We start from the raw sequence: 24,584 nt of genomic DNA, 5'->3' as shown, positions 1-24,584 counted from the left end.
TACATATCAGATTGTGCACTTTAAATCAGTGCCATTCAGAAATCAAAGACCAATGCCTTCTCGGATGAACCTGTCCGTGATTCACACTGCCGGCAGTTCTAGGTGTTAAGGCCAACTGTCGTTAAATGTAAAGTTATGCGTGACCCTTTTGCGGATAATCCCTCAGGGCAGCTACACTGGCTCCCTGGCTGCTAGTTTTTTGTCGTCGTATTTAACCCCTTGTTTATCTTCGCGCGGAGTTCAGCTTCTTTAACCACTTTTACTCTGGTTCACATTTAGACGCCGAGCCAGTTCTGCGAGAGACACCGAGCGTGATGTGTGTTTAAATAACTCAGAGTTAACGAGTGTGATAGTGCAGTCGTTTGAGCGCGCCTGTTGGGAGGACGCAGTCGGCTTTTTTTTCTATAAGAATGTCAAAAGATCCTGTTTGCTTAATAGCCCGACGGAGAGGCAGACACAAGGCTGAGCTCCGCCCCTCCCTGCCCCCCACACCCTGTGCAGTATAAAGGTGGGGAAACGCAGGAGAGCACACACACACACTCCTCCCATCTTCAGTCTCTCTGAGCACGTCATGAACTCTGCTCTCCTGTTCTGGGTCCTGTCCCTAGGTGAGTCTGGAGTTTCTTCTTCTGGGTTCAGGTTCCTGGGATTTTTTTTTTTTTTTGTTTGTTTTGTATGTTTTGTTTGTTTTTTCGTTTTCTTTGTTTAGGAAAGAACGGTTTTAGGGGATGAGGGAGGGGGAGAGGACAGCAACACAATGCCTGACTCAGGGGATTAGATTGTCTTCGTTAAATTTCACAGGAAGTAAAACTGACTTGAACAGTTCAGAATATTCGAAAAAAGTAATAAATGGTCATGTTTAGTTAATGATTACCATTTTCAACGTCCGTTTCATTATCCTCAACAGTTCCATTTGGAAGCTGCTTGAGCAACAGCAGTGTAAGGTTTCAGCAACATTACTGGGGGAAAATGTGGAAAGAACTGTGTGTAATTACACCCAGCTCTCCGACTGAGCTTGAACACCTTTACACAGGCGTGTTTGGTCAATCTGATCACTGCTCACTCAACCACTGAGTGTGAGGTTGCAATTTATCCGCAGTACTGTCGTTTCAGTGTGTGTGCGTGTGTGTGTGTGCGATCTGCATTTCTGTTGTTTGTGTTATCTGTGGTTGTGCAGTGTGCAGTGTGTGTGTGTGTGTGCTATGTGCAGTTGTGTTGTTGTGTATCATGTGCAGTTGTGTTGTTGTGAATCATGTGCAGTTGTATTGTTGTATATTATGTGCAGTGCAGTGTTTGTGTGTGTTTGTGCGTGTGTGTGCTATGTGCAGTTGTGTTGTTGTGTATCATGTGCAGTTGTGTAACAGTGGTCCATGGTTTTCCCAGCATGCTGGTGCACAGTAACTTTGGGAAGTGAGGTCACTCGTACCCCCGCATCGGAGGAGAGGAGCAGCGTGACATCATCAGGGACTGACATTCAGAGCTCAGCTGATGAGGACAATGAGCTGGAACAGAATGACTTTGCAGAATTACCGCTGGGTATGAATATGAATGAAAATACACATACATACATACATAACCAGAGTATGAACATGTGATAGAAGTGCTTTCATCACGTCTTTGCTAATTGCTAGTGTGGGAGGCACCATATTACCATTACACAGAAGACTCATACATTCAACTCCACAGTCAATTGAATCGACCAGGATGGGAAACCAGCTCACCATTGGTTCTTTTAGTTTAATCAAACTAGGCACAATACGTGACCCCATTAGAGATAGTAACCTGTTGATTTTGGTGACCCCGTGACCTTTCCTCGAGTACCACCATCGGGTCAAACATACCTAGAAAACTAACGACTGGATTTTCAAGACATTTGGTGTGCACGTGCATGCGGAGGGAGACTGATTGTTGTGCTTTGGTGGAGTTCCACACTACTGAGTGCGTTCTTCCTAGTTTTTTACTCGAGGGAAGCTGGCAGTGTGCTGAAAGTGATATCGGTCAGCAAAGTGATGCGATGGTGTACTACTGGTACATAATCACCGGCTCAGTTATGTTACAGTGACCCTGTAGACAGTACTGTGTGCAGTACTTCAGTATACGATGACACATGTAATGTAATGTTATTGAAGTAATGTGATGCTATGTAATGTGATTTTTGTGTGATTATACAGTATTAATATCTCGCCTACCCCTCTCTCTCCTGTTATCTCTCTCTCCCTCACTCTCTATCTATCTCGCTCTCCTGTTATCTCTCTCTCTCTCCCTCTCTCTCTCTCTCTCCGGTGTCTCCCCAGCAGTTCAGTATCTCGCTAAAAAGGAGGGAAGAAACCGAAAAAAGGGGAAAGGAAAGAAACGGCACAAGGGAGCCTCCCACAGCACGCCCAGCGACGCCCCGAGCCACGCCCCCACCCACACGCCCGGCCACACCTCCGCACAGGTGGAGGGCGAGGACCTCTGCCTCACCACCCATCAGCACTACTGCATACACGGGGACTGCAAGTACATGGCCGACCTACGCGAGCCCACATGCGTGTGAGTACTACACTGTCTGTCTGTCTGTCTGCCTGTCTGCCTGCCTGCCTGCCTGTCTGTCTGCCTGCCTGCCTGTCTGTCTGTCAGTCTGTCTGTGTGTCTATTTTCCAGTCTGTCTGTCTGCCTGTCTGTCTGCCTGCCTGCCTGCCTGCCTGCCTGTCTGTCTGTCTGTCTGCCTGCCTGCCTACCTGTCTGTCTGTCTGTCTGTCTGTCTGTTTATCTTAGTCTGACTCGTGACATTCTGTCTGTCGGGCTGTCTGTCTGCGTCTCGCTCATGGTCAGTGTTGCGTCGCAGGTGCATGATGGGATATGACGGGGAGCGCTGTGGGATCCAGCTGATGAAGACTGAGCTAAAGAAGGCGGACGAGGAGGTGGTGCAGACTGTGCTGGTGGTGATCGCTGTTGTCTTGTCCCTCATCAGCTGCTGTGCTATCCTGCTCATGATCTGTGCACAGTGAGTTCACCTGAACACACCTGCACTCACACCTGCACACACACCTGTACACAGCTCACACTCGTACACACCTGCACACACACCTGTACACACACCTGTACACAGCTCACACTCGTACACACCTGCACACACACCTGTACACAGCTCACACCTACAGTCTCACCTATACACACCTCCCATCGTCTATACACAGCTTTTATATATTTGTCCTTTATTTAAACAGACAATTGAGGTCTAACTGAGGTCAAGATTTCTTTTTCAATAGAGACCTGCTAAATATAAACCCTATTTAAAAGCTCTATACAGGACCAACACAGTGCAGAGGTACATCAGCATACAGCAGTCACACATCAAACAATAAGCAGATTAAAGGAGGCATGTGCAAGCAGTATTATTCTGTACACTCTCCTGCGCAGAGCTCGCAACTGTTGACAATCACACAAGAGCAGCAATCAATCCCATTTCAATTCAGCCAATTCACATATACTGAAATTCAATTTATTAACTGCAAAGAAACTGATAGGATATTATGGTCATTTTTCTGCTCATGAATTCGATTTCGACTGTTCCAGACTCTGCTACACACGTCAGAATGCAGCCACACAGACCTGTAAAAGCAGCCAAAACAGACTAGCATAAAGATATCTACATATCTCAGCGTATTGGAACCTGCGCAAGCCGTCCTTCGTAGCAGCGCACATTGCACAAACACACCTGATAAGTCCTGGCCCAGCCACAGGTATTTCCTGTAAGCTTGCCACACCTGTGTCACTTGTAGGCCAAAGGCCAAAGCGGGGACAGAGTCGAATATAAATCTCTCCAATGAGACTCAGTCGGACAGTCAGTGACAGAACAGGTGCAGAGCAGAACGTTTTTTAACCTGTAGTACACTCTGCAGATTAAAGACTAAGAGTATTTCAGGAGTAAAGGGTGAGTATTAGGGGGAAAAAAACAGAGTATTGGAGGAGTAAAGGGTGAGATATTGGGGAAGTAAAGAGTGAGTATTACGGAAGTAAAGAGTGAGTATTGCAGGAATAAAGGTGAGTATTGGGGGGAAAGAGAGAGTGTTGGAGGAGTAAAGAGTGAGTACCAGGGGAGTAAAGAGTTAGTATTGTTGGAGTAAAGACCAGGTATTATAAGATTAAAGAGTGAGTACTTGAAGAGTAAAGAGTGAGTATTTGAGGAGTAAGGACTGAACTTTCTCTGAATCTCCTGCTTTTGCTCTGCAGTTACAGAACTCACAAGAACTTCTTAGCGGCATACCTGGGGCCCAGCAGTGAGAAGGAGAAGCTTCAGACGGACGGAAACGGCGCTGTGGTCTGAACACCCCCCCCCCACCCACCCACCCAGGTATGGGCTCACTGCATCTGTGCCCCCTCCCGCCGACCCCCCCCATACACCCCCCGCCCCCCACAGGTATGGGCTCAGAGCGTCTGCATCTGCGTCTGTGGAGGTGCATTAGTCATAACCTCCCTGGGATTTTGGCCCAGGTTGTGCAAGCTGCAGGTAGAGACCGGATATTTCTGAATTGTCAATCATCCTGAAATGCCTCATTGTTAGCATGCCTGCAGCTTCTGCCTCACCCAATTCCGAAACATCCTCCTGAAAACCTGAGCCTCAACTGGTGCTATAGGAGTCAGAGTGTGGTGTATGAGTCAGTGTGCTACAGGAGTCAGTGCGCCGTAGGAGTCAGTGTGCTATAAGAGTTAGTGTGCTATAGGACTCAGTGTGCTATAGCAGTCAGTGTGCTGTAGGAGTCAGTGTGCTATAGCAGTCAGTGTGCTGTAGGAGTCAGTGTGCTGTATGAGTCAGTGTGCTATAAGAGTCAGTGTGCTACAGGAGTCAGTGTGCTACAGGAGTCAGTGTGCTGTATGAGTCAGTGTGCTATAAGAGTCAGTGTGCTGATGGGGAAAAGTCAGTGACTCACTGCTGTTCCTTTTCCCTCCTCAGGTTTTTCAGAGCTCCAGAGATCATTTCTGCGACATTCAACATCATTATTAGATGTACTGTCTTTTTTATTTATTTATTTTAAACTATTTATTTAATATTGTAATATTTGTTTGACTGTTTTAGAATGTATTCCAGAGTCAAAGTATTAGTTTTTGCTGTTTATTAAAGATATTTATTACATTTCTTGTACATTTCTTGAAAGAAATGTGAATTTACTTTTAAATACAAATGTGCAAATCTCTTGTTCTTTCAATGTTCCAGTTGAAATATAAAATGTTTTTTTAGGTCGTTTTACGCAATACAAAATTCTGAAAGTGCTCCTATTCTCTCATCTGTGTTTCTGTTACTCTGTGTGTGCATGTGTGTGTGCCTGTGTGTGTGTGTGCGTGTATGTTAGTGAGTATGTGTGTGTGCTTGAGTGTGTGCCTGTGTGTGTGTGTGTGTTGTGTGGGTTTTTTCCGTTAGGCTAGCTCCCCTCTAAACTCTTGATGACTAAAATTCCCTCCACCTCCTACCCATATCCTGTGCTTCAAAGTGCCTGGAGATTTGAGAATATTTCCATATAAATGCAGCACGTTAGCAAAAGGTCATCAAGGGATACACGTAGCAAATTAGCTTGTGCTATAAATGTTAAGGCACATGGCATCAGACTATTTATTAGATACTCTATGTATCTCTTCCTGTTTAATATTTAATATTATATATTACATAAAATATTTTCCTCTTCCTCCCAGTATAAATAAGTTATAAATAAGTCTTACACAAACCATGAAGTACATATTTTTCTTGTGGTCTATTTTTGGTAACTTGTATTGCTTTTCTCATTTGGTCATGGAGTAGGTTGCACATGAAGGTCAGTCACGTATCAGGCCGTTTCAGAGCTTAGCCAGACATAATTACGGAGAATACCAAACAGGCAAACTCATTGTGGAGGTAGCTTAGCCTTAAAGATATCTGAGAAATGTCAAGGAGAGTGGAGACAGGTTTATTCTCACATTCCAGATGTTCATCAAGGCCTCTCTGATGAAGACTCAAGGCTTATGGGAGAAACCAGCAGCATCTTTTCAGTGGCAACTTCTGGCAGCAGTCGAATCAGTCTTAGAAACACACAGGCAACATTTAATATGGAGGTTCAGGGGTGATGAAGGGGTTGATTTGGGGTTGGCTTAAACATTTGTTTCAGACAGATAATTGAGGCCCCCATTGAGCCTTTGCACGGACACACACACACACACACTCACACACACATGCACACAAACACAGATGTATGAACACATGCACACACACGCACACACAACACACAAACACACATACACACAAACATACACATGTATACACACACAGACACATACAGGATGCATGCATGTGCACACGTATGGACATGCACCTGCCAGCCTGCACACACACACACACACATACACATGTATGCGCAAACACACTCACTCGGGTAAATTCAAAGCCGTCAGACGTCAGCATGTGGTAAGTTTTTGGTATCTTACATCCACATACTGAATTTTACCCTCTCACGTCCCTGCTCTGGTGAATGGCCTGTACCAGTGCTTTGTGAAAATGCACTTATAAAAGCAAACACCGTAATTGAGTGAGTGAATGGACAATGCATGACGTTTGTTTGTATGTTGGGTGGAAACTGTGGTATCCATAGTGACTAAAAGGTCATGGTTCATTTGAATTGGCAAAAGGTGAGTTTTGCGAGCGTCTCCTGGCTCAGGGTAACCTTATGATTGTGTCCCGCTGAGTGCGTAATGGGGAAAGTATGTCATTACATGGGGAGGGTGGATCTCTCGAATTCCTTTCTTCAAGGGCGACTGTATCTCCTCTCTTTCATCTTTCTTTAAATGAGCAACGCGCAAGAAATGCGCAGAGCAAGTTCGGTCAGGAAACTCGTGCTGCGGCAGCCGACCATTGGTCGGCCTCAGAAAACCACATGTTCTCATTTTCAACCAGTCACGTACGCGCATCACGGATGGAGTGCCTTCTGAAGCCGACAGTCAAGACTTCTCAGGTGCTGCTCATTGCCTGTGCTGCTCATTGCCAGTGCTGCTCATTGCCAGTGCTGCTCATTGCCAGTGCTGCTCATTGCCAGTGCAGCTCATTGCCAGTGCTGCTCATTGCCAGTGCAGCTCATTGCCAGTGCTGCTCATTGCCAGTGCTGCTCATTGCCAGTGCAGCTCATTGCCAGTGCAGCTCATTGCCAGTGCTGCTCATTGCCTGTGCTGCTCATTGCAGTGTGCTCTTGCCCTGCACCTTGCATGCTGCTCACAGTGCACTCATCCCTCTTCACACGCTGCGCAGCTCACAGATGCTTGGATCTCTCCTCACCCGCTTCCAGTGGTTTGGATCTCTCCCGTTAGGGGTGGGGATGTTTGCAACACCCTGTTTGATAGGTTAGTGCATGCAGGTGACATACGTATAGCAGATCCATTCAGCACCAAACCAAAAATAATCTCATAGCATATTTATTAATGTTTTTAAATCTAAATGCATGAGTTGTCCAGACTGAAATGCATTCAGTGTCTGCATACACAAAACTCCATTACACAAAACTCTAACCAATGACACATTGCACCTTCTGGGAGAGTGTGTCACTGCTGTGCCCTGCAACACAGCTCCCTGAGACTGTGCACTTTCCTGTGCTCGGCTGTGCTTGTGCTGGCTGCTGCCATGGGTAAACTACGCAAACTGTGTCCGTACAGTGTGAAAATCCCTTTCAGCTCTCTGGCCCCTGGTCTAATGTTGGTCATACAACTCTGGTCTAAGCCTAGTTTTTAAGATACATTTTTAGGCCAGATATTGTCTTTTTATGAGGTAGGCATACTAACACTTTTTTGTGGCAGTGTCACTGTGTGTTGCATCAAGCATGAATAAAAGCTTCAGCTCTTTTTCCAAACCACACAAAACTTAAGAAATGGCACCATCTGGTGGTCTTTCAAAAAAAAATTTTGTGAAAATTTAATCTACTTGTTTAGCATACTTTTGTTTGTAGTAATCTACTCTGTAAGATTACAGTATCATACACATGCAAAAATACAAATGTATGAATGCACACACACATACACGCTTACACTCTGTCAAACAAAAACTTTTTCACTTTTTTTTTTGTGTGTGTGTGTGTGCACATGCCTTTGTAAATGTGTGCGTGTGTGTGTACTTGTATACACGTGCCTGTATGCAAGCGTGTGTGTGTGCGCACGCTTGTGTGTCCATGTGTGTGTGTGTGTGTGCATGCGTGAGTGCATATGTGTGTGTGCGCACGCATGTGTGTGTGTGTGTGCGTTCGTGCGTGCGCATGCCTGTGTGTGTGTGTGTGTTCGTGAGCGTCTAAACCACAGTTTATTGCGCAGGGTAAAATTTTCCTCAGTGAGGTTTGGCAGCAATGGACCACATCCTCTCTAGGGGAAATAAATACCAGTCAGAGCATCAGGCAGACTCTATTACATCACCATGAAGGGAAAAGGCCACCTGCTCGTCTGCCTGCCTGTTCTGCTCCTGTGCCTGAATGCAGGTTAGTCTCTACCTCAGCGAACATACACCGATATGCACACCTCTGGGTCCCAACACAGGAGCCGATTATCGCAATCATTATCATTACTACTTGTACTATATTGCATTCATTCATCTATATATTCTATATGCACCGATCACCGATTTCTATGGGAATTGATGGGTGGGACGAGATTCAGCTGTAAATTATGCTGATACACTATGGAACACATTTGTTGGCTAAATGGCTTTAAGTCATCAAGGGTCCAAGGTATCAAATGAGCCTCAAACCACCGTGCTGCTGCCAGATATGCAGTAGATACTACAAGCATTGTTTCTCCTGAATATTTTTTCCATTGTGTTCAACAGGAAAATTAATCAGGAGAAACAATGCTTGTAGTATCTGCTGCATATCTAGCAGCAGCACGGTGGTTTGAGATTCAAAATCACCGTGTCTTAGAACGCTAGTCAAACTCTCCTGAGGGATGTTCCGTCTGTCATTGTACCCAATCTGGTGTGCAGAAGCTCTGTGTTGAGATAGTCAACTAATGCAATGTTTCGCTCATGGAAAGATTTGATTACCCTGCTTAGAACAAGGGGCACTACTCCCTCAAGAAAATCATGCATCAAATCAGGCGAAAAACTTTTGAAAGTAATCAAAGTACTCCAGTTCAGAAAATGCACACCTACATTAAGGAACAAAACGTTTTGAAACCATCTGATGCCGCTGTGTTCTTACTCACAAGAGTGTTTTCTCTGGTTCAGGGGAAACCCCACCTTGTAGCGACATCTCACGTAAAACTTTAAATGCATCTTCGAAGACTTAACACCTCTTCTTCCAGCCATGTTGAAAGTGAACGTGTAGAGGATGGGGCTAAGGACCTCCCAGACCTCCGCGTGAATACCCTTTAACAAAAGCTCTGAGTCTGCACTTTGACTACGTGCGAATTGTTTGATTACAAACAGAGAAAATAAAATATTACATCATAAAAAGGCAGGTGGTTTTAATGTGGCTGATCAGTGTATATGCAGTGCAGTCTGAAAGTGTTTGGACAATGACACAATTTTTGTAGTTATGGCTAAATTTTCCGTTGCATTGGATTTGAAATGAAACAATGAGTATGAGGTTAAAGCGCAGACTGTCAGCTTTAATTTGGTTGGGTATTTACATCCATATTGGGTTATCAGTGTAGGAAATACAGCTCTTTGTAGACACAGGCCCTCCCCTATTTTAGGGGACCAAAAGTTACTGGACTATTACCTGCACGGCTGTTTTATGGCCAGCTGTGTGTTGTTGCATCGTTAGTTCACGCAAAAGAAAGCTAAGAAAAGGGCAAAAATTGTAGCATTTTCTGGCATCTGCATTTGGAGTCAGTGCGTTTTTTGCCTGATTTAAATGTTGCCAGAAGTCTTCTCTGAAAAGATGATGCCATATTCTGTAGCTGTTGTCTCTCAATATGAGGACCAAAGATAAAAACAATTGTTCTTATGTTGTGTGCATGTACATTATTGGGTGTCCTTGTGTCAGGTGGGTGTATATTATGTGTTTTTCTCAGGTGAGTGTATATTATGTGTTTCTCTCAGGTGAGTGTATCTTGTGTGTTTCTCTCAGGTGAGTGTATGTTGTGTGTTTCTCTCAGGTGAGTGTATGTTGTGTGTTTCTCTCAGGTGAGTGTATCTTGTGTGTTTCTCTCAGGTGAGTGTATGTTTTGTGTTTTTCTCAGGTGAGTGTATGTTGTGTGTTTCTCTCAGGTGAGTGTATGTTGTGTGTTTCTCACAGGTGAGTGTATGTTTTGTGTTTTTCTCAGGTGAGTGTATGTTGTGTGTTTCTCTCAGGTGAGTGTATGTTTTGTGTTTCTCTCAGGTGAGTGTATGTTGTGTGTTTCTCTCAGGTGAGGGCGCAGAGATCATCGACGGTGTGGAAGTGAAGCCCCACTCCCTTCCGTTCATGGCTCTCCTGGAGAACTCCGAGGGATCTCCGTTCTGTGGGGGCACTCTGATTGACTTTCAGTGGGTCCTGACTGCAGCACACTGCCAAAAGTGAGATTCCTAACATTCCTAACACTTTTCCACTCTAACATTCCCAACATTTACTTTTCCATTCTAACATTCTCAACATTTAGCTTTCCATTCCAACATTTCGAACATCTACCCTTCCATTCTAAAATTCTCAACATTTAGCTTTCCATTCCAACATTTCGAACATCAACCCTTCCATTCTAAAATTCTCAACATTTAGCTTTTCGTTCTAACATTCCCAACATTTACCTTTCCATTCTAACATTCCCAATATTTACCTTTCCATTCTAACTTTCTCAACATTTACCTCCTGGCTGTACTCGCTCTCTATACTTCTGTCTCCAAGTCTTGTCTGTAAGTCCCAACTGTAATTACTCTATACTTCTGTCTGTAATTCTGGTCTGTAACTCCCTGCTCCTCAGCGTTACGAAGGTACTGCTGGGGGTGCACTCCCGCTCAAAGCCAGAGAAGAAGTACCGACAGACCCGAAAGGTGGTGCACAGTGTTCCTCACCCCAAATATAACTCAAACCAGAAGGTCAACGACCTCATGCTCCTCAAGGTCAGCTATTATTAGTCATTATGTCCATAATGTTTTTCAGAACTAAACCATACAGACTTCTGTATCAATGCATCATTTCCCCAGTGTATATACACAAAGACAAAGGTAGCTCTGATAAAGACGGAGATTTAAATGTGTGTTCTGGTGCAGCAAAAGCAAGGTGTGTGTGGCCATCGTTCCCTGTGACTCTCTTCCTCAGCTTGATAAGAAATCCGAGAATACCACGGCTGTTCGGCCCCTCCCGCTGCCCCGTCCCATTCAAGACGTCCCAGCAGGGACGGTCTGCACTGTAGCAGGATGGGGAGTCACCAAAAACGGCGGCAAAGCCATGTCAAAGGTGCTGCGGTCAGCCAAGGTCACCGTCATTGACAGAAACCTGTGTAATTCCGAGAAGTACTATAACCATAAACCCAAGATAACCAACACTATGCTGTGTGCGGGGTCCATGGGAAAGAAACGTACCGACACCTGCGCAGTGAGTATCGCACATACACACACACAGAAGCACATGTACAAACTTACACACATGTACATACACCTGCAGAAAAACACACATGAACACACATGCACAAACAAAAAGGCACATTTCCCTCTTCTCAGTTTGTATTTGATAATAAGGTCGGTACGCAGTGGTACGCCTTCTTAAATTAAACCTGCAGATTTCAGGTGAGAATTTAGCTTGAAAGTGGAATGCGTCTGCTGTGTTTAGACTGGACTGAGTGTGTGTGTGTCCTTTCTCTGTCTGTCAGGGAGACTCCGGGGGTCCTCTGCTGTGTGAAGGAGCTCTTAGGGGGGTCACCTCATTTGGCTCAGGCTGTGGCATAAAGACAAAACCGGGAGTCTATGCCTCACTCTCCAAGACGCAGATGGAATGGATCCGCAAGACAATCAATAAGCCACAGTGACTCCATCAAAGCTCGCTGTAACCACACTCAAAGCTCGACATAACTCACTCCAAAGCCTGCTGTGATTCCAGCCTTCCCTTATTACGTCTGTGTCCTTCCTGTATGTTCACACTGTATCCCTTAAAATGTTAAAATGTAATAATGTGTCATTGTCATAATAAATTGATTGCAAGATGAGTTTTGGTGAGAATTATTATTGGTAACCAGCACTGTGTGAAGTTATATTCTTCTTGACTGAATATTGCAAATCATTCTGTGTGTATCTTAAAGACATATATCAGTTTCATCATTACATTGAGGGATATTTGGAAGTCTACATGTAGCAAAACAACTTCACATGTAGCAAGTAAGCACATACAAGGATCTCTGCTCATCCAAATGATACCTTTGGGTGTGGGATTGAAGCTTCCATAATAATTTTAATGTAACATCTAAAATAAATCTAGATATTTTGCCAAAGTAGTACAGAACACCAGCAGGATAGTTACTGAGTAATAAATTACTGAGTTTGAATGGAAGGAGGCTATGTTCATGTTAAAAAAGGCATAGTTTTGGTGACAAAGAGAACGACAAAAAAGCTCCAGAAAAGTAGTGAGAAGAGCAACAAGAATGCTTACTATCTATCAAACCAATAAGTCCTGTGTGTGAAAATAAATTTTGAGTGGGATTGTGCACAACATATGAGGGCTGCTGCTTTTGGGAGTGCTTGGAAACTCTGTATAATGTAATATTCATGTGCGTTTGCAAAGTTTTTCTACGATTTAGTAAATATGAAACACAGAGACCCGGTGTGAGATGTCTGTATGCGGCATTTACTAGAACAGCCAGAGCAGCGAATGGAAACCCGCATAGAGATGTTCCCAGCAGGCTTTTTGCGTAACATACGAACCTGTGGCTTTCAGCAGCGCTATGAAAACGCCAGAGGCCCCCCATCTGACAGACCCCAACCCCACCCCACCCCTCCGCCCCCCCACAGGCCATGGCGCTGCTGGCTGCTGAGTCAGCAGCTGGGCAGTTGCAGCACTTCCTTTCTGAGAACGTTCCAATATCACTCAACAGATCTTCATGAGAAAAAAAAAAACACATTATTAACAAACAGACCACAGACTCAGTGCACACAATTTAGTATGTGTAGAATTGTGTGTGTGTGTGCTCGCACGCGTTTGTGTTGTGTGTGTGTGTGTGTGTGTGTGTGCGTGTGTGTGTGTGTAAGCCACAGTTTCTTGTGAAGTGGTGAGTCAGAGAGCCGCTCGGGGATGTGATGTGGAGGCCAGCCTGACAGCAGCGGTCACAGCATAAAGCAGCCGGATGCTGATCAAACAGAGAGAAGCAAAACCAGGCCGCAGAGAGCAGGGCTTGTCTGATGCAGAAAAACTAACCATATCAGTTCAACACTTCACTCGCACATACGTAAACCTTGTTGACTAAAAGGGAAAGTTAATGAAAAGGGGGGAAAGTATGTATACATTTTGAAATTACTGCTTTTCTAATCTATTTTCAGCTATCTAAGTTTTTACATTTCTTCTGCTTGGACATTTGACACTGATCTAGATCTGTCAGGAAGCTGTAAGCAAGCTCTGTCCTTACGAAAGGTCAGGTAGACCACGCGAAGACCACAATGTTCCACTTGGTCATCACCGTATGACAACACACAGAAACTCTAAAGTACAGAGATGAGAGACAGGAATGGGTGCAGAGCAGCGTTGAAAAGAGCCACGGCTGTAGTCCACAGCATAAGAAGCAACGCATGGATGAAGTTCACAGTTTATTGTAGAGGGGGAATAGGGCAGAAACAGGGGGTTGTGGGATGGTCCTGTCCAGGTGAGCTGGGGAACAGACACACCGCAGCGCTCCAGTGTCCCCATCCACAGGTTTGGCACCAGTGTGGAGTAAGGTGACAGGGCGGGGGAGTGGGGCGTTGGGTGTTGGGGTGGGGGACTGGGATGTTATGGTGGGCGAATGGGGTGTTAGGAGCAGTGGGGAGTTAGGGTGGGGCAGTGGGGTGTTAGGGTGGGGGAGCAGGGTGGTAGGGTGGGGCAAGGGGGAGTTAGGGTTGGGGTGGGGAGTTATGGTAAGGGAGTGGGGTGTTAGGGTGTTGGGGTGAGGCATTGGGTGTTGGGGAGGGGCAGCGGGGTATTAGGGAGGGAAGTTAGGGCGATTGGGGAGGAGTGGGGCGTGCTGAAGCTGGTTGTCCCAGAGGCACGCCTGCTGGTCTGAGCCGCAAGACAGGATCCATTTTTCACAGGAGCTCAGCGCCATGTCCAATACCCGGCCCGCGTGCCCTGAGAAACAGAACATTACATCATCTGTGACATCACACACTTCCACTCACCCGTCAGAACTCTACAGGCAGCGCGCTACAGTGGTGAGGGAGCTGGGCTTGGACCTGAGGCTTCAGGTCCTGTACACCTGAGCAAAGGCCACAGGTACACATCCACCTGTGTAAATGGACTGTGTGTAAAGTCAATGTGAATAAGAGCAACTGTTCAATGCCTAAAATGTAGCGTGGTGTGATGTCACATGCTTCTGTGCAGCGAATGGTAGCCCACCACGCTTGTTCTGTGGTTTTTATGTCAGGAATTGGATTCACAACTGTTCTTGTAAAAAAGTGAACACTCTCTCGATTTAAATAATGACACACACAAGCCCCCCTTCCACACCATTCCTAGCCTGTTTAATAGACATGCCCACCCCCTGGTGGCTGGGTTGGGGGTTGTCCTCTGACTGGTGAGAGAAGGTGTTCTGGACCCAAAATCATAAAACTCCCATCATGCGCTATATCTGCACAATGCTAAATTTACCTCTCATCATGCAATGGAGCCAACAGACTCACTCACTCACTAACTCACTCACTCACTCACCCTGGAATTGGGCCTGTTGTGTGAGGGAGGGGAAGGTCCAGCATGTGATGTGATTGTGAGGAAGACCATGGGTTGTGAAGAGCTCCTTCCTCCTGTGGCTCCAGTGCAGAGAACAGATCTAGACCCACACACACACACAGACAAAAGAACATTATCCTATAGACCTACAGCTCCAGCACTGCAATCAACACCATAACATTGACTTAATCAACCCAAGAATGCTGCCTCAATAAACCGCATAACAATACTGCAATCAGCCCCATAAAACTGGTTTAATCAGCTGTGGTGATCTGGATTGCATACAGACGGAGAGGGCTCATCTGTATCTGAGAGTTTGTGGGGACTGAGTGCACACAGAGAGGGCTCATCTGTACCTGTGAGTTTGTGGGGACTGAGTGCACACAGAGAGGGCTCATCTGTACCTGTGAGTTTGTGGGGACTGAGTGCACACAGAGAGGGCTCATCTGTACCTGTGAGTTTGTGGGGACTGAGTGCACACAGAGAGGGCTCATCTGTACCTGTGAGTTTGTGGGGACAGAGTGCAGACAGGTGTCTGTGTTTGTGTCCCAGATCCTCAGGATTCCATCTGCCCTGCCACCTCCTACAGCCACGACCTCAGACTGCCAGGGACACCATCCTAGAGCCTACACACACACACACACCATACATACACACACACACACATACACACACCACACACACACACACACACACCACATACACCCACAAGCAAGCACACACACACACACACACACACACACACCATACACATACAAACACATTAATAAAGACTGTCGTCAATCAAGAACCTGCACACATGAACTCAAAGCACAAGGTAGAACGTTAAGATTGGGGCAGGTTCAAACAGAAGGGTCATATACGACCAGCCATTTAATGTGGGCTACATATGCATAACAAATGCTGGGTATGTATAGGCTACGTTCACACAGAACCGGACCGTGGAACGGGCAGCAATAGGGACTGACTCAGTTCGGTCTCCCAGGCAACCGGACCTTGACGGCTGTTGGGTGGGGTACGCTGGATGTGGGCGCGGCTCTGCCGGTCGCCCCGGGGTCACTGGGCCAGACGCAGAGGAGTCCGTCTGTGCTCCCGCTGGCCAGGCGGCGGCCGCTCGGCGACCACTCCAGACCGCACACGCCCCCCTGCAGCCGGGCCCCGCCCACCGGCGGCCCCGCCCGCGCGTCGTGGTGGCGGATGGAACCCAGGAGAGAGCCGCTGCCGGAGACGGTGACATCATCAGCGTGACACGTTGCGTCACTCGGCCCAGATTATGACGTAATGCTGTGACGTCTGAGCTGAGTCATGTGCTCCTCTTACCCTCATCCTGACATAAGAAGGCATCGTACACACACAGACCCATTCACACACACACACACACACACACAGACCTATTCACACACACACACACACTCTCTCACAGTGCAGTACCTGCTGATCAGGTGTTGGTTCCAGGTAAGCACTCCCACCTGTGACTGGTGTCCATGTACACTTCTCAATTTACTCCTGCTTTCCACGTCCCAGAGCTGGAGAGAGAACAGCGCTGAGTAACATACACTCCTCCATCACGCACACACACATCCCCTCCGTCACACACACACACACACACACACATCTGCTCCATTACACACATATCCCCTCCATCACACACACACACACACACATCCTCTCCATCACACACACATCCCCTCCATTATACACACACGCGCACACACACATCTCCTCCATCACGCACACACACATCTCCTCTAATATTCAAATATACATAATGTTTCACATTAATGTTTACAATGTAAAAATATGAATCAAGCAGAGTGGGCTAGGCACCTGAATCTCTCCATCACCTGTCCCGATGGCCAGGGTGGAGCCATCTCTGCTCCAGGAGACGGAGGTGATGGAGCAGGTGGAGGTGATGGGGCAGGTGGAGGTGTGCGGGCAGAGGTGGATGCTGCCCTGCAGCCTGCGGGTTTCTCCACTCCACAGCGCCACGGAGGAGCCCAACGCCAGTGCCACCAGGCCCTGCCCACACCTGTCCATCTGGCTCAGGTCTGCAGAGGAAGAGTCGCCATGGTGATGAGAAGTGTGCTCAGGGCATTCTATAGCTTTACAGTTCATTACAGTTATTCCATTCTATGTGTGTGTGCGCGTCTCGTTTGCGTGTCTGTTTGTCTGTCTGTCTGCCCATCTGTGTGTGCACGTGTGAGTGTGAAGAAGGGGGGGGCATACAGTAATTATCCTGCAGTCCAGGGATAATCATCCTCAACTGTGGCTCTGGTTGGCTGCAGTGCATGCTGGGAGCTCTGTCCAGGACAGTGAAGGGCTGCAGCCTGGAGCAGGAGGCTAAAAAACAGAACAGAATATTACCATAAATACACCTGTATCACATACACACCTGTACCATAGACATACCTGTACCACATACACACCTGCACCATAAATACACCTGTACCACATCCACACCTGTACCACATAAACACCAGCACCATAAGCACACCTGTACCACATACACACCTGTACCACATGCACACCTGTACCATAAATACACCTGTACCACATGCACACCTGTACCATAAGCACACCTGTACCATAAATACACCTGTACCACATGCACACCTGTACCATAGACATACCTATATCACATACACACCTGTTTCAGCAGCTCCAGGGTCTTTCCAATAGCAGTCCTGCAGGTGAGAAAGACATTTCATTGCAATCCAGCGTTACCAAACAGTGTCTGGCAAAGAGGTCAGTCAAAGTGACAGAGAGCACCCTGGGGGGTTACGGTAATTGTGTGCTTCATGCAACAATCCAGCTACCATTTTCACACTAAATCATACACACCCTAAACCCAATACTCCCTTAGCCCAACATAATGCCTAAACCCCACACACCCTATACCCAACACAGCCTAAATCCCATACACCCTAAACCCAACACCCAAGCCAAAACCTTACTACACATGTCGAATACCTTGGATTCCATCTAACAAGTTCAGAGGTAGAACCCTTTTCAGTGCACTTGGCCTGTGGAATTCACCTGGCCTGTGCCGTTCACCTGGCCTGTGCCATTCACCTGGCCTGTGGCATTCTTTCTGTCGGGGGGCGGAGCTTCCTGCTGCGCTCGGCCAGGTGAGAGGTCACAGCCGTCCCCTTCTGCTGGACCCACTCTGTCTGAAGACACGAGAGGTCAGAGGTCATGTGGATGAGAATTACCATCTTTAATAGCCGGAGCACAGAACCATGGGATGCCCAGTGCACACTGTAAATAGTTTGAGCACATTACTCTCCATCCATCACTGAATGCATGCACACAGCATTAGATTAGAGTGCTATGACCTCAGGAAAGTACAAGCATTACAAAATACCAATTTTAAAAAGTGTAAATAATTGTCCCAGTGATTAACTAATATGTCCACTGCCCACTTTTGGCATCTATAATGTATTTCAAGTAAAACGAAGTCAAATGGAGTTCATAAAACTGCTAGTTTTAAAAACGCTATGATGGAGGCCCAAAAATATACATAGGACACTAACCGTGATTTGACGGCGTTGCCGGGTTACCAGGATGTGAGGGAGAGTGGGAGCCGGCATGTGGTGGGGAGTCCAGCGGCAGTCTCTGGCAGACGGTGTCATATTCCGAGGTGAACGAACACTGCCATCCAGTGGTCACCGGGCTACTAGCTACGGGCATCCCATCACTGTTCAGTCGTCGCACGATTCGACTCTTAAATCTGCGGTATGAGAAGGTTGGAGTTCGACGTTCTTTGTTCGCCTGTGAAAATATGTTCATCCATTAGTAATATTACCACACAAAATGTATATATGCACACCTTCAACAATCGCTATACGGGCAGTAATTTTAATGTTAATTTATCCAGACATTGCCATTTTCAGTTCGGACTGTATGCGCCAACTTTGGCGCATGTTTTTCAGGCGGAGTTGGAGCTGCCTCGCTCTTGTTTAACGGCGTGTAACATGATGCTGATGACGCCGTCACAGAACCCTAAAATCCCCGCATCGCACTGCAATTCCGGTTCTTCCCCCCAAGATGGAGACCCTTCCAGGCCCTTATCCTGTAAAGGCTCATACGCCGAAAGCACGAATGTTCCTGCTTTTCTTCAGCGTGGCGATATGCACGGGTACTTTGTTTTTACTACAGGCCAAATTAACGAAACCAAGAAAAGCGAAAGACTTTTATTCTTTTGATGTACTGGATTTGAGAGGGAGGGTTGTTTCTCTGGAAAAGTACCGAGGCAAAGTAAGTAAACATTTTCTTTTCGGTTTAGGCGTCTAACATAAAGTTTGCTTGATTAAGTTTGCTTCATTATGATGAATTTCACATAGCACACGCGTGATGTTATTTTCTTTTTTCCATCCTAATGAACGAATTGCATGCACGCACAGATTTCAGCAACGTCTGCGTATTTGCTTTGTCAAGTAGTAACACGTATCTACAAAAGTAAACTATTGAGTTGATTGGTTGCATTGTAGAATGTATTTGTGCAGCTATACTTATGTTTTTTTTTTTTTTTACAAAAATGTATTCACTAAAGAAAGTGACTATCTGAAAGAAGATAGTGTACCGATGATGATTGGTTTTGCGTGGCTAAAATCTTCCCGGTAGGCGTCCCTGGTAGTAAACGTGGCGAGTCGGAGCGAGCAAACGGAACGGAACTACAGAGAGCTTCAGGAGCTGCACCGAGAGCTGGGGCCGTCTCACTTCAACGTGCTGGCCTTCCCGTGCGCACAGTATAGAGACTCCGACCTTGGGACCAATCGTGACATTGACAGCTCCGCGAACTCAAACTCTGCTATTTCGTTTCCCATCTTTGGCCAGATAAAAATAATGGGCTCTGAAGCGGATCCAGCCTTCAAATTTCTAACAGGTATCGTAGCCACGCGCTGCTGATAACACATAACTTGGCGCGGACCTACAACGTTTCCTAATAACTGTTCCGCGTCTTACTAGCTGCAGCTTAGTGTACCTAAAGGAAGCCACTGGGCACACTTATCCACTTCCTGTGAAGTCTGGAGAGCCTCCACCCTGAGCAAAAATAATGGATTTACCTGGGGCCTTTCCGGATCTCTTAGCACTTTATGCTGAAATCAGAACTTTTACTCCTCTGCTTGTTTGCCCTGCTGAATGGCTGAAGCTAAGTGGGTGTGGGCTTGGTTAGCATGTTGATGGGGGACCTCTTGGGGAAAACTAAGTTATTGCTGGAAGTGGTGTTGGTGGGCCAGTAGGGGGCACTCTTCCCTCTGCACAAAAACAAACCTCAATGCTCCAGTGCAGCGACAGGGATGCCGGGCTTTAGGAGACACCGTCCTTCGGGTGAAAGGTTAAACCGAGGTGCTGACTCACTGTGGTCTTTACAGAACGAGTGGTGCATTCTGTAGTGTTATAAGTAGTAGTGCCAGCCCATGTTTTGGATGTCTGTATTCTCCTGAGTTGACTGTGGGATTTGTGCATGAATGTGGCAGCAGTTGCAGATAATGGCACATTCCAAATTAGAGAGGGAATTTCATATATGCAGCCCCACACTGGGTGCCAAAATTGATTTACTTTTCAACATTTTTAATGGGAATTTCTCAGTGTGCTGACAAAATTCCTAACTTGGCTAAATCTCATATGGCACAGGATCCTCATTACTGCACTGGGATTTTGTACCTATGGTCTGCATAGAGAACTGAGCTGACCTTGAGTGTGTGTGTGTGTGTGTGTGTGTGTGTGCGCGCGTGTATTCTATTTGCAGATTCTGCGCAGAAAATTCCAAAATGGAACTTCTGGAAGTTTTTGGTAAATCCGGAAGGGAAGGTGGTGAAGTTCTGGAAAGCCGAGGAGCCCATGGAAGCAATCCGACAGGAAGCCACTGCGCTGGTGCGCGAGATCATTCTGAGGAAGAGGGCGGAGCTCTGACGGCTCATTGGCTCTCTGAGAGACACAGTTGGATTGATTGGCAACCCCTTCCTGTTTGGGGGGGGGGGTGTGCTTTGAGCCTGTGGACTTGGGACTGTGCTCTTCAGGGACTGCGCTTGGAGCGGAACCACTACACGTACGCCCTTCTGGTCATGTGACTTCAGTGCATCTGTGAGGCTTAGTAGCCGTTTATATTATATAATAATATACTGTCTCAGGCCGGACTGAGAGACTGTTCACAGACGTACACTTTCAGAGTGTTTCCGACTAGGGAAGGGGTGCAGTAAAATAAAAAACATTGTGAAGAATCGCTTTTACATATTAAATATCAAGCTTTCAGGGCTGTGGTGACACTGTGCTTGATTACAGGCTTGTAAGAGTCTCTGAGCTGTGTTGACAGGCAAGAGAGTGGCTCTGTCTGGCCGGGGTGGAGCTAATTTCAGTATAAGAGGGAAAGCTTTCCCAGGCACTAACAGGTCCAGGGGGCTCCTGCAGACGTGTGTGTCTGTGTGCGTGCGTGTGCGTGTGTGTGTCTGGACGCATGCAAGCAAACATATAGAACAGATAACGCAGCAGAGATTTACAGTCATTTTACAGTGAAAAACTTGGAAATGGACAAGCTGGGCAGTCAAACAGGAAGAAAAACATGTCAGTGAAGATCTGCTCACTGGCAGCCCCTGTGGGAACAGCTGACTGAAGGGATACATAGTTAACTGGCTGGTGGATGGGTGAGAGATTAAACCTGATGGCTGCATGGATTTGAAATCAAATGAGTGTGGTTTAATCTGAATGGTAGACAGGTTTGGGATTAATCATCTGATTGGTGGACAGGTTTAATTGGTGGACAGGTTTGCAGTGCATGCCCTGATGTGGGAGTGTACTTAGCTGCTGAACTTGGCACAGCCAGCTAATGATACACTGCCTTATTAGGACACACCACCTGTACCACACACCTGTACCTGTTACATACCTGTACCACACATTTGTACCTGTACCTGTCACCTGTACCACACAGCCATGACACCTCTAACATATGCCTCTACCACACATCCAGTATACCTGCAACATACACCTTATATAGGCCTCACTGAACAACCTACTTGCACCACCCAGCACAAGTAGCTTTGGGTCGCAGGGTGAAAAGTTGGGTAGCAGCTGCAGCGTGAGCTGAGATTTTCACAGCCAGCTAACGTTACACTGCCAACTAACCAATCACAAACTGCCGGCTGACATTGCATTCCCGGCTAACCAATCACAAACTGTCAGCTGACATTACATTGCCGGCTAACCAATCACAAACTGTCAGCTGACATTACATTGCCAACTAACCAATCCCAAAACTGGCACATGCAACACCGATGTGTTTTGTGATGGATGGGCAGGCTAGCAGCAGGTAGCAGTGAGGTAGCGACTGCTGTGGAGTTAGAGCAGCCAGCTAACGGTGCACTGCCTACCTGCCACATGCACACAACTCTGTTCGGTTTTGTTAGTACTGTGCTCCGTACTGAGACGCGCCACAAAGATGCTTAACAGAAAAACTCCTAGTTTGGAATGCTGAACTGGGCATCAGTGGTCTGTTACCAATCTGGTAGAGTGCAGACTCTCTTCCGGTAGCATGTGCTGCCAAGCTCGGATTCTTATCATATTGCAGCCCATATGGAGTTGATAAGAGACGCTTTATGTGCGGTTTCACGGATGGACTTGCAGGCACCTGTTTTGACCAGTAGAGGTCGCCAGAGTATAAGGAGAATCCCCGCTGTCTGAACTCTGCCTAACCTGCTAATTATACATCACCTTGGACCAGGGGAGCCAGTGGCCACAGCCAGTCCTGGAAAGGTAAGGATTGGCCGCTGGACCCTGGGGCCCATTCTCACTCTAGAATGAGGACAGTGTTTTAAACAGATGAGCCGTGTTTTCCCTCATATGTACTGTGGTTGTGTCTACTGGACAAAAGTACTGCTTCAATATTAGTATTTGCTCTTCTTGGGATTTCCTCTTCAGGAAGTGACATCATTTGCTGACCTGCATGAGGCTGTGCTCTTGAGAGCAGCAGTGAGGAGCGTAGCTGCCAGCTGTCAATCACACCACAGCCAGCAGCGGTACACTGCCGCACCGCCACACTGCCACTCTGTTACACCGTTACGCTATGACACTGCATCACTGTTACACTTAAGCACTGTTACACTGAAACTCTGTTACACTTAAGCACTGTTACACTGAAACTCTGTTACACTTAAGCACTGGTACACTGAAACTCTGTTTTGCCGTTACACCATGACACTGCAACTCTGGGACACTTAAGTACTGTTACCCCAGCAACTCTGTTACAATATTAGACCATTGAACTGCAACTAACCACCACAACGTTACACTGCTACAACCACCACACTGTCACACTGTTCCCTGTTAAAATGAGCGCTCTCCAAAGACGAACGGACAAATGCTCTGCTCCTCCGAGTCTTACCTTTATACTTAGGGTCTTGAGTGGATAGTGCCGCTTGGTCCTTACGAAGTCTTTAGAAAGCCTGTTCATTATGTTCTCCTGTCGATTCAAGAAAAAAAAGAGGCTCGTAAATGGTTTCAAAATTACGTGCAAATTTCACTGCATGACAACATATTTGAATTAAGAGAAGATATTATTTTGGCGATTAGCGTACCCACAGCGTAACTTCCTGTGGTTTTACCCTAAAACGGGAATATCTCTCTAACTTCCATTCCATTTTGACTGAAAAAAGGATTATAACGTGAAATTCAGTCTGTGTGCCTATGCTGCAGCCTACGGCTTCGTCTCTCCGTCTCGCCCACCTACTGCTACCGAACCTGGGTAGATGCACCACCCATAAATACGCAAGCCGGGCGGATCGCGGAGCGGGAATGCCTCGCGCTCCCACGCGATTGGTGGACGTGAGGGATTCCCTGTTATAATGTGGCACAGTTGTCTTGGCAACCACGCCAAACCGACGCGTCATCTATGGATGCGGGCTCGAGCTGATGTTGTCTTAACAATGTTAACATATTTTGGAAGGAAATGTTTTTTCTGAGCGCTAATTCATTTTTACTCCCCACATTAGATTGAAATACATCCCTTTAAAATATTTTAGCTGGCCGTTTGGAGTAGGTATATTTTAGGCTATATATGAATGTCTTTCATTAACTTGAAAATAAATGAGCTGAGTGAGACACAGTGAGTTTTAGACCACCGTTTTCCGTAATCTCTGTAGTAATTTTTAGGGTCACCGAGATAATGTGAATTGCCTGGATATAAGAAACATTTATAAATAATTATTTTCTTACCAATCTCAGTTTGGCAAGTTCTATCTAAAATGAACCCACCAACTGTGCTTCTGAAGAGACTAGAATTTTTTTTTAGAATTTTTCTAAGTAAATGTTATGAAACATATTTTGCCAATTTCTATGCCAATGTAACTGCAATCCCTAACGTTCTTGTTAAATGCTGCAGGGTTTCGGGAGGGAGTTGTGCCGCGAAGCCGTTCCCTTTTGCCACCTGCCATTGCCATATGTGCTCCACGCAGACAACACGACCAGCCTGGCAACAGGTGCGCTCAACTGGCAACCAGCAGGTGCTGCCCTTTAAAAATGAATAATCATAATCTTCATAATAAACATCAATGCACGTATCTGTACTTTTTGACATTTTGACACATTCGTTGATTTGCGCTTCATGTGTGTTTTCTGTTAGCTACTTGGTCGTTAGGGGATTAGTGCAAGATTTCCCTTGTGTTTTGGCTTCGTTACTGAGGTTACCGGCGTACTGAGGAGAGGCGGTCTTTCCCGCGGTCTTGGCGCTAGTTGTTTCAACTGTAAAACCTGTCATTAACACGCCATTACTGAGTAGGCCACTGGAAA

General features: G+C 46.4%; 4 protein-coding genes across 9 annotated transcripts; 3 read left to right on the top strand and 1 right to left on the bottom strand.

The window, feature by feature from the left end:
* Positions 1 to 483: 483 nt before the first annotated feature.
* LOC135233503 (proheparin-binding EGF-like growth factor) lies at positions 484 to 5,253 on the top strand. Of its 3 annotated transcripts, none has more exons than XM_064297123.1 (6): positions 484 to 608; positions 1,384 to 1,536; positions 2,298 to 2,532; positions 2,828 to 2,986; positions 4,216 to 4,336; positions 4,937 to 5,253. In XM_064297123.1, the coding sequence occupies exons 1-5, from the start codon at positions 572 to 574 to the stop codon at positions 4,307 to 4,309; spliced, it is 678 nt and encodes a 225-aa protein (XP_064153193.1). In that variant the 5' UTR covers positions 484 to 571; the 3' UTR covers positions 4,310 to 4,336; positions 4,937 to 5,253. The 3 variants fall into 3 exon arrangements, 2 of the variants coding, with proteins under 2 accessions (XP_064153193.1, XP_064153192.1); XM_064297122.1 differs by having other exon boundaries at positions 2,295 to 2,532; XR_010323838.1 differs by lacking the exons at positions 4,216 to 4,336; positions 4,937 to 5,253 and adding an exon at positions 3,121 to 3,999 and having other exon boundaries at positions 2,295 to 2,532; positions 2,828 to 3,069.
* A 3,052-nt stretch (positions 5,254 to 8,305) lies between these two features.
* LOC135233502 (granzyme A-like) lies at positions 8,306 to 12,099 on the top strand. Its single transcript, XM_064297120.1, has 5 exons — positions 8,306 to 8,459; positions 10,330 to 10,477; positions 10,879 to 11,017; positions 11,217 to 11,492; positions 11,767 to 12,099. Exons 1-5 carry the CDS (start codon positions 8,399 to 8,401, stop codon positions 11,920 to 11,922), a joined length of 780 nt encoding a protein of 259 aa, XP_064153190.1. The 5' UTR covers positions 8,306 to 8,398; the 3' UTR covers positions 11,923 to 12,099.
* Positions 12,100 to 12,911: 812 nt separating this feature from the next.
* Positions 12,912 to 23,532, bottom strand: LOC135233499 (cell division cycle protein 20 homolog B-like). 4 transcript variants are annotated; one of them, XM_064297115.1, is made up of 12 exons: positions 23,379 to 23,507; positions 23,182 to 23,259; positions 18,335 to 18,572; positions 17,838 to 17,971; positions 17,449 to 17,485; positions 17,028 to 17,141; positions 16,629 to 16,849; positions 16,233 to 16,327; positions 15,797 to 16,019; positions 15,302 to 15,427; positions 14,784 to 14,901; positions 12,912 to 14,204 (listed from the first exon to the last, which is right to left on the bottom strand). In XM_064297115.1, the coding sequence occupies exons 2-12, from the start codon at positions 23,248 to 23,250 to the stop codon at positions 14,059 to 14,061; spliced, it is 1,521 nt and encodes a 506-aa protein (XP_064153185.1). In that variant the 5' UTR covers positions 23,251 to 23,259; positions 23,379 to 23,507; the 3' UTR covers positions 12,912 to 14,058. The 4 variants fall into 4 exon arrangements, with proteins under 4 accessions (XP_064153185.1, XP_064153181.1, XP_064153184.1 ...); XM_064297111.1 differs by having other exon boundaries at positions 12,913 to 14,204; positions 23,375 to 23,532; XM_064297114.1 differs by having other exon boundaries at positions 12,913 to 14,204; positions 17,874 to 17,971; positions 23,375 to 23,532.
* Positions 18,823 to 21,056, top strand: gpx8 (glutathione peroxidase 8 (putative)). The gene is made up of 3 exons (XM_064297119.1): positions 18,823 to 19,058; positions 19,425 to 19,686; positions 20,554 to 21,056. The coding sequence occupies exons 1-3, from the start codon at positions 18,849 to 18,851 to the stop codon at positions 20,715 to 20,717; spliced, it is 636 nt and encodes a 211-aa protein (XP_064153189.1). The 5' UTR covers positions 18,823 to 18,848; the 3' UTR covers positions 20,718 to 21,056.
* Positions 23,533 to 24,584: the final 1,052 nt, after the last annotated feature.

This window comes from Anguilla rostrata, chromosome 10 (genome assembly GCF_018555375.3).
Source record: "Anguilla rostrata isolate EN2019 chromosome 10, ASM1855537v3, whole genome shotgun sequence".
Taxonomy (NCBI): domain Eukaryota; kingdom Metazoa; phylum Chordata; class Actinopteri; order Anguilliformes; family Anguillidae; genus Anguilla; species Anguilla rostrata.
Note: the sequence above shows the minus strand (reverse complement) of the source record. Positions and strands in the feature narration are given on the sequence as shown.